Source organism: Nerophis ophidion, linkage group LG24 (genome assembly GCF_033978795.1).
Source record: "Nerophis ophidion isolate RoL-2023_Sa linkage group LG24, RoL_Noph_v1.0, whole genome shotgun sequence".
Taxonomy (NCBI): domain Eukaryota; kingdom Metazoa; phylum Chordata; class Actinopteri; order Syngnathiformes; family Syngnathidae; genus Nerophis; species Nerophis ophidion.
Genome location: NC_084634.1, coordinates 40639520 through 40658841, shown reverse-complemented (window position 1 = coordinate 40658841; position 19322 = coordinate 40639520). Strand labels below are relative to the sequence as shown.

The following is a 19322-nucleotide window of genomic DNA, read 5'->3' as shown; positions in this document are numbered from 1 at the left end:
TATGTATATAAAGGTATATACAGTATAGGTATATATGTATGTATATATGTATATAAAGGTATATACAGTATAGGTATATATGTATGTATATATGTATATAAAGGTATATACAGTATAGGTATATATGTATGTATATATGTATATAAAGGTATATACAGTACAGGCGTAATGTGATCAAACTTTCTTGTTCTTGTCAAAAGTCTAGCAGCCGCATTTTGTACCAACTGTAATCTTTTAATGCTAGACATGGGGAGACCCGAAAATAATATGTTACAGTAGTCGAGGCGAGACGTAACAAACGCATGGATAATGATCTCAGCGTCTTTAGTGGACAGAATGGAGCGAATTTTAGCGATATTACGGAGATGAAAGAAGGCCGTTTTAGTAACGCTTTTAATGTGTGCCTCAAAGGAGAGAGTTGGGTCGAAGATAATACCCAGATTCTTTACCGTGTCGCCTTGTTTAATTGTTTGGTTGTCAAATGTTAGAGTTGTATTATTAAATAGAGTTCGGTGTCTAGCAGGACCGATAATCAGCATTTCCGTTTTTTGGGCGTTGAGTTGCAAAAAGTTAGCGGACATCCATTGTTTAATTTCATTAAGACACGCCTCCAGCTGACTACAATCCGGCGTGTTGGTCAGCTTTAGGGGCATGTAGAGTTGGGTGTCATCAGCATAACAGTGAAAGCTAACACCGTATTTGCGTATGATGTCACCTAGCGGCAGCATGTAGATGCTGAAGAGTGCAGGGCCAAGGACCGAACCCTGGGGAACTCCACACGTTACCTTAACGTAGTCCGAGGTCACATTGTTATGGGAGACACACTGCATCCTATCAGTAAGATAAGAGTTAAACCAAGACAGGGCTAAGTCTGACATACCAATTCGTGTTTTGATACGTTCTAATAAAATATTATGATCGACAGTATCGAAAGCAGCGCTAAGATCGAGGAGCAGCAACATAGATGACGCATCAGAATCCATCGTTAGCAATAGATCATTAGTCATTTTTGCGAGGGCTGTCTCCGTCGAGTGATTTGCCCTGAAACCGGATTGAAAGGTTTCACATAGATTGTTAGACGCTAAGTGTTCATTTAACTGCTCCGCAACAATTTTTTCGAGGATTTTTGAAATAAAGGGAAGGTGAGACACCGGTCGGTAGTTTACCATGAGGTCAGGATCGAGGTTAGGTCTTTTAAGAAGAGGATGAATAACATCATGTATGACGTGTGATACATGATGTGTGATACATGATGTGTGATAAATGATGTCTGATACATGATGTGCGATACATGATGTATGATACATGATGTTTTATACATGATGTGTGATATATGATGTGTGATACATGATGTGTGATACATGATGTGTGATACATGATGTGTGATACATGATGTTTGATACATGATGTGTGATACATGTTGTGTGATGTATGATGTGTGATACATGATGTGTGATACATGATGTGTGATGTATGATGTGTGATACATGATGTGTGATGTATGATGTGTGATACAAGATGTGTGATGCATGATGTGTGATACATGATGTGTGATACATGTTGTGTGATACATGATCTGTGATATATGATGTGTGATACATGATGAATGATACATGATGTGTGATTCAATATGTGTGATATATGATGTGTGATGTATGATGTGTGATGTATGACGTGTGATACATTATGTATGATACATGATGTGTGATACATGTGTGATACATGACGTGTGATACATGATGTGTGATGTATGACGTGTGATACATTATGTATGATACATGATGTGTGATACATGATGTATGATACATGACGTGTGATATATGATGTGTGATACATGATGTGGTATACATGATGTGTGATAAATGATGTCTGATACATGATGTGCGATACATGATGTATGATACATGATGTTTTATACATGATGTGTGATATATGATGTGTGATACATGATGTGTGATACACAATGTCTGATACATGATGTGTGATACATTATGTTTGATACATGATGTGTGATACATGTTGTGTGATGTATGATGTGTGATAAATGAAGTGTGATACATGATGTGTGATGTATGATGTGTGATACATGATGTGTGATGTATGATGTGTGATACAAGATGTGTGATACATGATGTGTGATACATGATGTATGATATATGATGTCTGATACATGATGTCTGATACATGATGTGTGATACATGATGTGTGATGTATGATGTGTGATACATGATGTGTGATGTATGATGTGTGATGCAAGATTTGTGATACATGATGTGTGATACATGTTGTGTGATACATGATCTGTGATATATGATGTGTGATACATGATGTGTGATACATGATGTGTGATACACGATGTGTGATACACGATGTTTGATACATGATGTGTGATACATGATATGTGTTACATGATGTGTTTTACATGATGTGTGATATATGATGTATGATGTGTGATACATGATGTGTGATGTATGATGTGTGATACATAATGTATGATACATGATGTGTGATACATGATGTGTGATACATGATGTATGATACATGATGTGTGATATATGATGGCTGATACATGATGTGTTATACATGATGTGTGATAAATGATGTGTGATACATGATGTGTGATACATGATGTTTAATGTGTGATACATGATGTGTGATACATGATGTGTGATATATGATGTATGATGTGTGATACATGATATGTGAAATATAAAGTGAGATACATGATGTGTGATGTATGATTTGCGATGCATGATGTGTGATACATGATGTGTGATATATGATGTCTGATACATGATGTGTGATACATGATGTCTGATACATGATGTGTGATACATGATGTGTGATACATAATGTGTGATACATGATGTGTGATTTATGATGTGTGACACATGATGTGTGATATATGACGTCGGATACATGATGTGTGATACATGATGTGTGATACATGATGTTTGATACATAATGTCTGGTACATGATATGTGATACATGATGTGTTTTACATGATGTGTGATTTATGATGTGTGACACATGATGTGTGATATATGACGTCTGATACATGATGTGTGATACATGATGTGTGATACATGATGTTTGATACATGATGTGTGATACATATGTGATACATGATGTGTTTTACATGATGTGTGATATATGATGTATGATGTGTGATACATGATGTGTGATGTATGATGTGTGATACATGATGTATGATACATGATGTGTGATACATGATGTGTGGTACATGATGTTTAATGTGTTATACATGATGTGTGATACCCGATGTGTGATACATGATGTGTGATACATGATGTGTGATATATGATGTATGATGTGTGATACATGATATGTGACAAATTAAGTGTGATACATGATACATGATATGTGACAAATTAAGTGTGATACATGATTTGTGATGTATAATTTGCGATGTATGATGTGTGATACATGATGTGATATACATGATGTGTGATACATGTGTGATAAATGATGTTTGATCCATGATGTATGATACATGATGTATGATGTATGATGTGTGATACATGATGTGTGATTAATGATGGGTGATGTATGATTTGCGATGTATGATGTGTGATACATGATGTGTGATATATGATGTCTGATACATGATGTATGATACATGATGTGTGATACATAATGTGTGATGTATGATTTGCGACGTATGATGTTTGATACATGATGTGTGATGTATGATTTGCGACGTATGATGTGTGATACATGATGTGCGATGTATGATGTCTGATACATGATGTATGATACATGATGTGTGATACATAATGTGTGATGTATGATTTGCGACGTATGATGTGTGATACATGATGTGTGATACATGATGTGTGATACATGATGTGTGATGTATGATGTGTGATACATGATGTGTGATACATGATGTGTGATGTATGATGTGTGATACAAGATGTGTGATATATTATGTGTGATGTATGATGTGTGATACATAATGTGTGATGTATGATGTGTGATACATGATGTGTGATACATGATGTATGATACATAACGTGTGATGTATGATGTGTGATACATGATGTGTGATACATGATGTGTGATGTATGATGTGTGATACATGATGTATGATACATGATGTGTGATACATGATGTGTGATACATTCTGTCTGATACACGATGTCTGATACATGATGTATAATACATGATGTGTGATACATGAGTGATACATGATTTGTGATACATGATGTGTGATATAGGATGTCTGATACATGATGTATGATATGTGATGTGTGATAAATGATGTGTGATACATGATGTGTGATACATGAGTGATACATCATTTGTGATACATGATGTGTGATATATGATGTCTGATACATGATGTGTGATACATGATGTGTGATACATGAGTGATACATGATTTGTGATACATGATGTGTGATATATGATGTCTGATACATGATGTATGATTTGTGATGTGTGATACATGATGTGTGATACATGATGTGTGATTTATGATGTGTGATACATTATGTGTGATATATGATGTCTGATACATGATGTATGATACATGATGTGTGATACATGATGTATGATACATGATGTGTGATACATGATGTGTGGTACATGATGTTTAATGTGTTATACATGATGTGTGATACCCGATGTGTGATACATGATGTGTGATACATGATGTGTGATATATGATGTATGATGTGTGATACATGATATGTGACAAATTAAGTGTGATACATGATACATGATATGTGACAAATTAAGTGTGATACATGATTTGTGATGTATAATTTGCGATGTATGATGTGTGATACATGATGTGATATACATGATGTGTGATACATGTGTGATAAATGATGTTTGATCCATGATGTATGATACATGATGTGTGATACATGATGTATGATGTATGATGTGTGATACATGATGTGTGATTAATGATGGGTGATGTATGATTTGCGATGTATGATGTGTGATACATGATGTGTGATATATGATGTCTGATACATGATGTATGATACATGATGTGTGATACATAATGTGTGATGTATGATTTGCGACGTATGATGTTTGATACATGATGTGTGATGTATGATTTGCGACGTATGATGTGTGATACATGATGTGCGATGTATGATGTCTGATACATGATGTATGATACATGATGTGTGATACATAATGTGTGATGTATGATTTGCGACGTATGATGTGTGATACATGATGTGTGATACATGATGTGTGATACATGATGTGTGATGTATGATGTGTGATACATGATGTGTGATACATGATGTGTGATGTATGATGTGTGATACAAGATGTGTGATATATTATGTGTGATGTATGATGTGTGATACATAATGTGTGATGTATGATGTGTGATACATGATGTGTGATACATGATGTATGATACATAACGTGTGATGTATGATGTGTGATACATGATGTGTGATACATGATGTGTGATGTATGATGTGTGATACATGATGTATGATACATGATGTGTGATACATGATGTGTGATACATTCTGTCTGATACACGATGTCTGATACATGATGTATAATACATGATGTGTGATACATGAGTGATACATGATTTGTGATACATGATGTGTGATATAGGATGTCTGATACATGATGTATGATATGTGATGTGTGATAAATGATGTGTGATACATGATGTGTGATACATGAGTGATACATCATTTGTGATACATGATGTGTGATATATGATGTCTGATACATGATGTGTGATACATGATGTGTGATACATGAGTGATACATGATTTGTGATACATGATGTGTGATATATGATGTCTGATACATGATGTATGATTTGTGATGTGTGATACATGATGTGTGATACATGATGTGTGATTTATGATGTGTGATACATTATGTGTGATATATGATGTCTGATACATGATGTATGATACATGATGTGTGATATATGATGTGTGATACATGATATGTTATGTATAATCTGTGATGTATGATGTGTGATACATGATATATGATGTATGATGTGTGATACAGATGTGTGATGTGTGTGTTTATATATATATATATATATATATATATATATACATATATATAAATGCAAATATATATATATATACACATATATATGTACATATATACATACATACATACATACATACATATATATATATGTATATATATATAATATACATAAATATTTTTTATTTTTTTACTTTTTTCCTCACCTATCATAGTTAAATGATTGCATTTGTATATTAAGAAAAATCTTGTTGCAACTAAACCCAGGGTATCTCAGTGTTAAACACTGTGGGCTCCCAATGCAAGGAGACTGGGTTTGAGTCCCAATTGGTTTGTTTTTCAACTTAGGCCTAACATTTTGTTCCACCTCAATCATAGTTTACTGCGACATATGTCACGATTACATTAATGAATGAGCCGGACTACACTTAGAACAAGACCGAGGATACTTCAATGGTTAAGACTGCTAGTCAGTAAAGTATGATAGAAGTAGACCAAAATACTGTCAAAATCTTATCTCATCAAGACCCTGGTTAGCTCAATGGTTAATTCTGCTGATTCTCATGCAGTATTACTGGTTTCAAATCCATACCTTGGAAGAGTATGTTTTTAGTGTCAGCCTGATCATAGCTCACTGATTACATTTGTATATGAGCGAAAATCAAGTCTTGGAGGGACTCAGGGTAGCTCAATGGTCAACACTGTGGCCTCCCAATTCAGGGCTACTGGGTTTGTATCCCAATTGGTTTGGCATTTAACTTAGGTTTAACATTTTGTTCAACCTCAATCATAGTTTACATCCACATTTGTCACGATTACATTAGTGAATGAGCCAGACTACAGCTATAGCAAAACTAGGGACTGCTGCCTCCCAGTCATTAAAAATGGGTTCAAGTCCATAACTAACTTTTTGTTTCACCTATCAATGTTTAATGATTGCAATTGTATATGAGCGAAAATAATGACTTGATTGGACCCGGGTTAGTTCTACGAGAATCAGGATGGCTCAATGGTTAAGGCTGCTACCTCTCATGCAGTCCTACTGGGTTCAAATCCGAAGCCAGGAAGATTTTGTTTTTAGTTTCGCCCTGATCCTGGTTGACTGATTACATTTGTATATGAGCGAAAACCATTCCTTAATAGGACCCAGGATAGCTCAATGGTTAAGAGTGCAGCCTGTCACACAGTACTATTGGGTTCAAATCCACAACTTGAAACATTTTGTTTTTAGTTTCGCCATGATCATAGTTGACTGATTACATTTGTATACGAGCGAAAACCAGATCTTAATGGGACCCAGGATAGCTCAATGGTCAACACTGTGGGCTCCTAATACAGGGGTACTGAGTTCAAATCCCATACAGGGACTCAGTAATTTGGCTGTATGGCGTCAAAACGACATACATTGTGGGGTGTTTCTTCTCCCCCACACAGAGTAATGTTATTTGCTACTTGTTTGACTAACATATAGTTGAACAATTAAGTCAGCACTAAATAATAATAAATAAAAATAGTCAAATAGTCAATGATGACACCTCAGGGGTTACGTGTGAATGAGTGTGTGCGAGTGAGTGTAATTCCTGAGGTGGGGGGGAATAGGAGTAAAAAGTAAATAATAGAGAGCGTTGACCAATGAGCTCTCCTGGGTACAATTAAAAGAAAATAGGTTAATTGGATAAGAAAAAAAAAGTTAATTAAATACTTATGTTAACATTACAAGTCACAACATATGTCACCTCAAAGGCACCAGCCAATTTTGTAATTTTCATGTCAAGCCAACCGGGATTCGAACCCAGCACCATTCAATCTGATTCAACAGTCTTAACCACTGGACTATCCTGGGTCTTGTGGAGAGAAGATTTTTTTTCATACACAAATGTAATTGAGGACTCCTGCCTCAGTAAAGTATGATGAGAGATAACAAAATACCATCAACCAGAGTGGGGTTTGAACCCAGTACCTTTCATTCCAAGTCAACAGTCGTAACCACTGGCCTATCCTGGAACTCGATAAAACCAGATTGTAATCCATACAGAAATGTAATCGAGGACTCCTGCCTCAGTAAAGTATGATGAGAGAGAACAAAATACCATCAACCCGAGGGAGGTTTGAACCCAGTAACTTTCATTCCGAGTCAACAGTCGTAACCGCTGGCCTATCCTGGATCTTGAGAAGACCAGATTGTAATCCATACACAAATGTAATCGAGGACTCCTGGCTCTGTTAAGTATGATGTGGTGGAACAAAATGCTGTCAACAAGAGTGGGATTCGATCCCACTAATTCTCATTCCAAGTCAGCAGTCTTAACCACTGGACAATCTTGGCACTTAACAGTCACGTGTTTTTTCATACACAAATACAATTGAGGACGCCTGGGTCAGTAAAGTGTGATAAAGAAGAAAAGAAGACCATCAACCATAGTGGGGTTTGAACAAAGTACCTCTGATTCCAAATCAGCAGTCTTACCCACTGAGCTATCTTTGTTCTTGTGAAGAGCTGATATATTTCCATACACAAATATTATCTATGACCCCTGACTCACAAAAGTGTGATGAGGTAGAATCAAGCACTGCCAAACGGAGTATGGTTCAAATGCAGGAACTTTCGTTGTAAGTCAACAGTCTTAACCACTGGGCTATCCTCAGTCTAAGTGACAGTCTGATTTTGTACCATACACGAATGTAATCGAGGACTCCCGGCTCAGTAAAATATGATGAATTTGAACAAAACACTGTCAATCGAGCTGAGTTTGAACCCAGTGTCTTTTATCCCAAGTCAACAGTCATAACCACTGAGCTATCCTCCCTCAAGTTTGTGCGGATTTCTTTCCATACACAAATGTAATCGACGACCCCTGACATGGAAAAAAAAAATACAACCAGATGGAGTGGGGCTCGCACCCAGTACCTTTAACTCCAAGGCAGTCTTAACCACTGGACTATCCTCTGTCTGGTAAATTTTGGATTTATTTCCATACACAAATGTTATCTCTGACCCCTGCTTTACTAAAGTATGATGTGGTTGAAAAAAGTACTGCCAACCGGAGTGTGGCTTGAACCCAGTGCCTTTTGTTCTAATTCTTAACCACTGGGTTATCCTCAGTCTTGGGACACTTTACCCAAAAAACTGTCACCATTTTAAAAGAACAACAAAAAAATGGCAGTATAGTGATAAAATGTTATATGAAAAATGTCACCATTTTGCAAATATAAAAAAAGCTTGTTGTGAAAAATGAATTAGAATTCCATTAGAAAAAGGTCACAATTTCACAAGAGAAACATGGAATTTTGGCAGTTTTATTATAGAAGTCGTCATTTTGCTCAACGAAAGTCAAAATTTTACAAGAAAAACACTGGTTATTTCATATGTTGACCAGAGGGGGTGCACTTTTAAAAGCGACACACAGTCAATTTAAAGAATCCCTCCTTTTTGGGACCACCCTCATGTCGATGATGTCACCAGCAGGGTGCAAATGATATCTCTAGTTTTTGTTTTTTTGTAACCTGCTTAAGACCGAAGACAAAGGAGTCAGGGACCACAGATGTCACCTGTGTCGCACTTTGTACAACCCAGCTGTACAAGCAACTGTTAATGCACTATAGTCTTATCTAGCATGTCTGATACTTGATGTCTGATACATGATGTGTGATACATGATGTGTGATACATGATGTGTGATACATGATGTCTGATACATGATGTGTGATACATGATGTGTGATACATGATGTCTGATACATGATGTGTGATACATGATGTGTGATACATGATGCGTGATACATGATGTGTGATACATGATGTCTGATACATGATGTGTGATACATGATGTCTGATACATGATGTGTGATACATGATGTCTGATACATGATGTGTGATACATGATGCGTGATACATGATGCGTGATACATGATGCGTGATACATGATGTGTGATACATGATGCGTGATACATGATGTGTGATACATGATGTCTGATATATGATGTGTGATACATGATGTCTGATACATGATGTCTGATACATGATGTCTGATACATGATGTGTGATACATGATGTCTGATACATGATGCGTGATACATGACGTGTGATACATGACGTGTGATACATGACGTGTGATACATGATGTGTGATACATGATGTATGATACATGATGTGTGATACATGATGTGTGATACATGATGCGTGATACATGCCGTGTGATACATGACGTTTGATACATGACGTGTGATACATGATGTGGGATACATGATGTCTGATACATGATGTGTGATACATTAGTGAATGAGCCAGACTACACTTACAGCAAGACTAAGGATAGCTTAATGGTTAACACTGCGACCTCCCAGTCAGTGAAAGTGGGTTCAAGTCCATAACCAGCTTTTTGTTTCACTTATCAATGTTTAATGATTGCAATTGTATATGAGCGAAAATAATGATTTGATTAGACCCAGGAAGCTCAACAAGAATCAGGATAGCTCAATGGTTAAGAGTGCTACCTCTCGTACAGTACTACTGGTTTTGACTCCACAGTGGAAAGATTTAGTTTTTACTTACGCCCTGATCATAGTTGACTGATTACATTTGTATATGAGCGAAAACCAAATCTTAATTGGACCCAGGATAGCTCAATGGTCAATACTGTGGGCTCCCAATGCAGAGGTACTGGGTTTGACTCCCAATATGTTTGTTTTTTAACTTAGGCTTAAAATTTTGTTCTACCTTAATGATAGTTTACTGCGACATATTTCACGATTACTTTAGTGAATGAGCCAGACTACACTTAGAAAAAGACCGAGGATACCTCAATGGTTAAGACTGCTACATCTTGCTCAGTAAAGTATGATAGAAGTAGACCAAAATACTGTTAAAATCTTATCTCATCAAGACCCTGGTTAGCTCAATGGTTAATTCTGCTGATTCTCATCCATTATTACTGGTTTCAAATCCATACCTTGGAAGAGTATGTTTTTAGTGTCGGCCTGATCATAGTTCACTGATTACATTTGTATATGAGGGAAAATCAAGTCTTGGAGGGACTCAGGGTAGCTCAATGGTCAACACTGTGGGCTCCCAATGCAGGAGTACTGGGTTTGTATCCCAATTGGTTTGGTATTTAACTTAGGTTCAACATTTTGTTCAACCTCAATCATAGTTTACAGCCACATATGTCACGATTACATTAGTGAATGAGCCAGACTACAGCTATAGCAAAACTAGGGATAGCTTGCTGGCTAAGACTGCTGCCTCCCAGTCAGTGAAAGTGGGTTCAAGTCCATAACTAGCTTTTTGTTTCACCTATCGATGTTTAATGATTGCAATTGTATATGAGCGAAAATAATGACTTGATTGGACCCGCAGTAGTTCTACAAGAATCAGGATGGCTCAATGTTTAAGGCTGCTACCTCTCATGCAGTCCTACTGGGTTCAAATCCGAAGCCAGGAAAATTTCGGTTTTAGTTTCGCCCTGATCCTAGTTGACTGATTACATTTGTATATGAGCGAAAACCAAAACTTAATAGGACCCAGGATAGCTCAATGGTGAAGAGTGCTGTCTGTCACACAGTACTACTGGGTTCAAATCCACAACTTGAAAGATTTTGTTTTTTGTTTCGCCCTGATCATAGTTGACTGATTACATTTGTATATGAGCGAAAACCAAGTCTTAATAGGACCCAGGATAGCTCAATGGTTAAGAGTGCTGACTGCGAGCCACACAGTACTACTGGGTTCAAATCCACAACTTGAAAGATTTTGTTTTTAGTTTCGCCCTGATCATAGTTGACTGATAACATTTGTATATGAGCTGAAAACCAAGTCTTAACGGGACCCAGGATAGCTCAATGGTCAACACTGTGGGCTCCTAATACAGAGTTACTGAGTTCAAATCCCATACAGGGACTCAGTAATTTGGCTGTATGGCGTCAAAACGACATACATTGTGGGGTGTTTCTTCTCCCCCACACAGAGTAATGTTATGTGCTACTTGTTTGACTAACATATAGTTGAACAATTAAGTCAGCACTAAATAATAAAAAATAAAAACAAATAGTCAAATAGTCAATGATGACACCTCAGGGGTTACCTGTGTGTGTGTGTGTGTATGAATGAGTGTGTGTGAGTACGTGTGTGCGAGTGAGTGTAATTCCTGAGGTGGGGGGGAATAGGAGTATAAAGATAATAATAAAGAGCGTTGACCAATGAGCTCTCCTGGGTACAAATAATATAAAATAGATTAATTGTAATTGGCAAAAAAAAAAAAAGTTAAGTTTTTATTTTTACATTATATGAGAGAGGTGACATATTCACAATATATATCACCTTGCAGCCTCCAGGCAGAATTATAAATCACATGACAATCCAACCAGGATTCGAACCCCCCACACTTTCACCTGAGTCAACAGTCTTATCCACTGGGCTATCCTTGGTCTTGAGAAAACAGGATTTTTTTCTCGTACATAAATGTAATTGAGGACTCCTGGCTCAGTAAAGTATGATGAGGTAGACCAAAATACCATCAACAGGAGCTGGATTCGAACCCAGTACGTTTTATTCCAAGTCAGCAGTCTTAACCTCTGGTCTATCCTGGGTCTTGATGAGTCAAGATTGTGATCCATATACAAATGTAAATGAGGACTCCTGGCTCAGTAAAGTATGAGGTTTCTCAAAATACCATCAACAGGAGGTGGATTTGAACCCAGTATCTTTTAGTCCAAGTCAGCAGTCTTTACCTCTGGTCTATCCTGGGTCTTGATGAGTCTAGATTGTGATCCATATACAAATGTAATTGAGGACTCCTGGCTCAGTAAAGTATGATGAGGTAGACCAAAATGCCATCAACAAGAGCTGGATTTGAAACCAGTACCTTTAATTCCAAGTCAGCAGTCTTAGCCCCTGGTCTATCCAGGAATTTGGGGAGAGGAGATTGTTTTGTACACAAATGTAATCGAGGACTACCGTCTCAGTAAAGTGTAATGAGGTAGAACAAAATACCATCAACCATAGTGGGGTTTGAACCCAGCACCAAGGATTCCAAGTCAGCAGTCTTAACCCCTTGTCTATCCTGGGTATTGAGAAGTCAGGATTGTGATCCATATACAAATGTAATCGAGGTCTCCTGGCTCAGTAAAGTATGATCAGGTATATATAAATAGAACAAAATACCATCAACCAGAGAGTTATGTTTGAGTGGGGTTTGAACCCAGTACCCTTCAGTTCGAGTCAGCAGTCTGAACCCCTGGTCTATCCTGGATCTTGTTGAGAGGAGATTTTTGTTCATACACAAATGTAAACGAGGACTCCTGACTCAGTGAAGTATGATGAGGTTGAACAAAATACCATCAACCAGGGAAAGGTTTGAACCTGGTAGCTTTTGTTTTGAGTCAGCAGTCTGAACCCCAGGTCTGTCCTGGATCTTGTTGAGAGTGAGATCTTTTTTCATACACAAATGTAATCAAGGATTCCTGACTCAGTAAAGTATGATGAGGTAAAACAAAATACCACCAATCAGAGGTTTGAACCCAGGACCTTTCATTCCAAGTCAGCAGTCTTAACCGCTGGTCTATCCTGGGTCTTAAATAGTTTGGATTTTTTTCCATACACAAATGTAATCGAGGACTCCTGGCTCAGTAAAGTATAATGAGGTTGAACGAAACGCTGTCAACTAGAGGGGGATTCAAACCCAGTACCTCTCTTTCCAAGTCAGCGTTCGTAAACACTGAGCTATCCTTGGTCTTGTGAAATAGGGATTTGTTTCCATACACAAATGTTATCTACGACCCCAGGCTCACTAAAGTATGATGAGGTTGAACAAAATACTACCAACTTGAGTGGGGGTCGAACCCAGTACCTTGAATTCCAAGCCAACAGTCATAACCACTGAGCTATCTTCAGTCTTGGGTAGGAAAGATTGTGTTCCACACACAATTGTTATTGAGGACTCCTGGCTCGGTAAAATATGATGGAGGTGGAACAAAATTCTGTCAACCAGAGTAGGGTTCAAACCCAGCAACATACTTTCCAAGTCAACCGTCTTAACCACTAAGTTATCCTGGGTCATGTTCATCTCATGTGGAATTGTGGAAATGTGGCCTTAAACCTGTCTTGGTTTTGGGGTTAGCAAATGTGAAGGAAATGAAAATGAAATTAAAACCCGTTCAGAGCGAAGAGAAGGTTTACCAGAAACAGTTGACTCTCTCCCGGGAATAATCAAACTGAACTGCAGAGCACGCCTTCAGGTCCAGGGTCCGAATGGGGTCCTGGCACTGCAACACAGAGACTGCAGCTGGTCCAGCACACCTGACTCAAGTTGGAGCAGGTTCAAGGACTTGGACTCACCGTCTGGTCTTTAAAGTATTTCAGCTCATGTCTGCTGAGGGTGAACCATCTTTGCTTCCAGTTCTGCAAAGCAACAACTTTCACATCCTTACAATTATTCTGCTCCGGAACCAAATGTTCTGGGAGTGACTTCAATTATCTGTTTCCATTACTGTAGAGTAGAATACATGCATTTTTGTCCTCAAAATTCTACACAAAATACCCCATAATAGCAATGTGAATTTGTTTGTTTAAAACATTTAGCAAGTTAGGTGTTTCCATTACTGTAGAGTAGAATACATGCATTTTTGTCCTCAAAATTCAACACAAAATACCCCATAATAGCAATGTGAATTAGTTTGTTTAAAACATTTAGCAAGTTAGGTGTTTCCATTACTGTAGAGTAGAATACATGCATTTTTGTCCTCAAAATTCTACACAAAATACCCCATAATAGCAATGTGAATTAGTTTGTGTAAAACATTTAGCAAATCAGGTGTTTCCATTCCTGTAGAATAGAATATTTTATTTTTTCCCCTCAAAATTATACACACAATACCTCATAATAGCAACGTTAATTAGTCTGTTTAAAACCTTTAACAACTTTGGTGTTTCCATTACTGTAGAATAGAATACATTCGATTTTGCCCTCAAAATTCTACACACAATACCCCATAATAGCAATGTGAATTAGTTTGTTTAAAACATCTGGCAAATTAGGTGTTTCTATTACCGTAGAATAGAATACATTCGATTGTGTCCTCAAAATTCTACACATAATACCCCATAATAACAATGTCAATTAGTATGTTTAAAACATTTAGCAAAATAGGTGTTTCCACTACTGTAGAATAGAATACATGCATTTTGGTCCTCAAAATTCTACACACAATACCCCATAATGGCCATGTGAACTACTTTGTTTAAAACATTTAGCAAATTACGTATTTTCATTACTGTAGAATAGAATACATTCGATTGTGTCCTCAAAATTCTACACATAATACCCCATAATAACAATGTCAATTAGTATGTTTAAAACATTTAGCAAATTACGTGTTTTCATTACTGTAGAATAGAATACATTCGATTTTTGTCCTCAAAATTCTACACACAATACCCAATAATAGCAACGTTAATTAGTCTGTTTAAACCTTTAACAACTTAGGTGTTTCCATTACTGAAGAATAGAATACATTCGATTTTGCCCTCAAAATTCTACACATAATACCCCATAATAGCAATGTGAATTAGTTTGTTTAAAAAAGTTTGCAAATTATGTGTTTTCATTACTGTAGAATAGAATATATTTGATTTTTCCCTCAAAATTCTACACACAATACCCTGTTAGAGTGATGTGAATTAGTTTGTTTAAAATAATTTATCAAATTAGGTGTGTCCATTACTGTAGAATGGAATAAATTCATTTTTGGCGTCAAAATTCTACACATAATACCCCATAATAGCAATGTGAATTAGTTTGTTTAAAAAATCTTGCAAATTAGGTGTTTTCATTACTGTAGAATACAATAAATTCACCTTTTTTCCTCAAAATTCTACACACAATAAACTATAAGAGCAACATGCATTAGTTTGTTTAAAAAATAGCAAAATAGGTGTTTCCATTACTGTTGAATAGAATACATTCGATCTTGTCCTCAAAATTCTACACACAATACCCCATAATAGCAACGTTAATTAGTCTGTTTGAAACATTTAGCAAATTAGGTGTTTCCATTACTGTAGAATAAGATATTGGATTTTTTTCCCTCAAAATTCCACACAAAATACCCCATAACAGCAACAATGATTAGTATGTTTAAAACATTTAGCAACTGAGTTGTTTCCATTACTGTAGAATAGAATACATTCGATTTTGCCCTCAAAATTCTACACACAATACCCCATAATAGAAATGTGAATTAGTTTGTATAAAAAAGTTTGCAAATTAGGTGTTTCCATTACTGTAGAATAGAATACATTCGATTTTGCCCTCAAAATTCTACACACAATACCCCATAATAGAAATGTGAATTAGTTTGTTTAAAAAAGTTTTCAAATTATGTGTTTTCATTACTGTAGAATAGAATACATTTGATTTTGCCCTCAAAATTCTACACACAATACCCTGTTAGAGTGATGTGAATTAGTTTGTTTAAAATATTTTATCAAATTAGGTGTTTTCTTTACTGTAGAATAGAATAAATTAATTTTTAGCATCAAAATTCTACACATAATACCCCATTTTAGCAATGTAAATTAGTTTGTTTGAAAAATCTTGCAAATTAGGTGTTTTCATTACTGTAGAATATAATAAATACACCTTTTTTCCTCAAAATTCTACACACAATAAGAGCAACGTGCATTAGTTTGTTTTAAAAAAATAGTAAAATAGGTGTTTCCATTACTGTTCAATAGAATACATTCGATTTTGTCCTCAAAATTCTACACACAATACCCATAATAACAATGTGAATTAGTTTGTTTTAAAATGTTTGCAAATTATGTTTCCATTACTGTAGAATAGAATACGTTCGATTTTTTTCCTCAAAATTCTACACAAAATACCCCATAATAGCAACATTGATTAGTCTGTTTAAAACATTTAGCAACTCAGGTGTTTCCATTACTGTAGAATAGAATACATTTGATTTTGCCCTCAAAATTCTACACACAATACCCCATGATAGAAATGTGAATTAGTTTGTATAAAAAAGTTTGCAAATTAGGTGTTTTCATTACTGTAGAAGAGAATACATTCGATTTTTTTCCTCAATATTCTACACACAATACCCTGTTAGAGTGATGTGAATTAGTTTGTTTAAAACAATTGATCAAATTAGGTGTTTCCATTACTGTAGAATAGAATATATTCATTTTTGTCATCAAAAATTCTACACACAATACCCCAAAATAGCAATATGAATTAGTTTGTTTTAAAAAATCTTGCAATTTAGGTGTTTTTGTTACTGCAGAATAGAATATTTGATTTTTTCTTTAAAATTCTACACACAATACCCCATAATAGCGATGTGAATTAGTTTGTTAAAACAATTTATCAAATTAGGTGTTTCCATTACTGTAGAATAGAATACATGCATTTTGTCCTCAAAATTCTACACACAATACCCTATAATAGTGATGTGAATTAGTTTGTTTAAAAAATCTTTCAAATTAGGTGTTTCCATTACTGTAGAATAGAATATTTTGTCCTCAAAATTCTACACACAATACCCCATAACAGCAAAGTGAATTACTTTGTTTAAAAAATATTGCAAATTAATTAAAATAAAAAACTGGGAAAAAAAAATCACATGTACATAAGTATTCACAGCCTTTGCTCAATACTTAGTTGATACACCTTTGGCAGAATTTACAGCCTCAAATCTTTTTGAACATGATGCCACAAACTTGGCACATCTATCTTTGGGGAGTTTCAAGCGTTCCTCTTTGCAGCACCTCTCCAGCTCTCTCTTAGCAAACAAAAATGCAGCTGAAAAACTCTCAGGCCAGGAGAAACTAAATCTTCTGGTCTGACCAGACAACATTGAAGTATTTGGCGTGAATACCATTCCTACAGTGACGCATGGTGGTGGCAGCATCATGGTGTGGGGATGCTTTTTTACAGCAACATTAACCTGGACACTAGTCAGGATAGAGGGAAAGATGAATGCAACGACGTACAGAGACATCCTGGCTGAAAACCAACACCAACCTGACGGAGCTTGAGAGGTGCTCTTAATTTGAATAATAAAAATAAAAATAACTTTTCACATTGTCATTATGGGGTATTGTGTGTAGAATTTTGAGGAAAAAGGTAAATGCATTCCATCTTGGAACAATGCTGGGGCGGAAGTGAATACTTTCCTAGTGCACTGTGAGGAAGGCTTTTATTTAAATAAAGTCACTCCCAAGACTTGACAGCATGTAAGGCGAGGATGAAGGTGAGTCCATACCTTCACGATGGCCCCTTCTTTCAGCAGGTGTCCTTCCTTTGTGCCCAACTAAAAATGCAACAATTGACACTTACTTACTGGACTTTTACTGTACCATTTTGTATTCATGTGGCATGAGCCATAAAAACTGACAGATGTACTGTATTTTACGGACTATTTTCCCACGCTTTGAACCTTGTGGCTTATAAAAACGGTCTGGCTAATTGATGGATTTTCTTTGCTAAACGACAATAACAGTTTTTATATGACCGATAGAGACGTTGAAAAAAGTCTGTTGTTGTTGTTGTTGTTGTTGTTGTTGTTCGCTCACCGCAAACTTTGCGGGCTGAAAACGTATTTTCTATTTTGTGCCTTGAACCGGGGGTAGAAGTCCCCGTTTCCTCTGCCATTCATCCGTGGTGTTTTTTGCTCGAGAGGATTTTAGTTTGTAAGTTTTACAATATAACTAAAACAAATTCATACAGACTAAACCGTCTTTGGGCGTGTTTTCAAGCATGTTTCTACATCGTCATTAGCTTTAGCAAATAATGCTAACATGTCTAGAAGTCCCTTTTCGAAGATTTTAATTTATAAGTTTTACAATATTCCTAAAACAAATTCATACTGACTAAACCGTCCCACATAGGAGTTTTTTGGCCGTGTTTTCATGCTTATTTCTATGTCGTTGTTAGCTTTAGCAAATAATGCTAACATGTTTAGAAGTCCCGTTTTGAGGATTTTAGTTTCTTAGTTTTACAATATAACTAAAACAAATTCATATTGAATATACCGTCCCATGCAGGAGGTTTTTTGGCCGTGTTTTCATGCATGTTTCTACATCGTCGTTAGCTTTAGCAAATATGCTAACACGTTTAGAAGTCCCGTTTCGAGGATTTTAGTTTGCAAGTTTCACAATAAAACTAAAACAAATTCTTACTGACTAAACCGTCCCACATAGGAGTTTTTTGGCCGTGTTTTCATGCATATTTCTATGTCGTTGTTAGCTTTAGCAAAAATAATGCTAACATGTTTAGAAGTCCCGTTTTGAGGATTTTA

The 19322-nt window shown here is 36.2% G+C and overlaps 1 protein-coding gene across 1 annotated transcript in view; it reads right to left on the bottom strand.

Moving 5' to 3' along the window:
- dapp1 (dual adaptor of phosphotyrosine and 3-phosphoinositides) overlaps window positions 1-19322 on the bottom strand; it is a 43252-nt gene that overhangs the window by 10477 nt on the left and 13453 nt on the right. Inside the window, exons 5-7 of the mRNA XM_061886794.1 lie at window positions 18288-18335; window positions 14353-14415; window positions 14194-14279 (exon numbers count right to left, since the gene is read on the bottom strand). Coding sequence (XP_061742778.1) covers window positions 14194-14279; window positions 14353-14415; window positions 18288-18335 — 197 coding nt within the window. The remainder of the gene's footprint in view (window positions 1-14193; window positions 14280-14352; window positions 14416-18287; window positions 18336-19322) is intronic.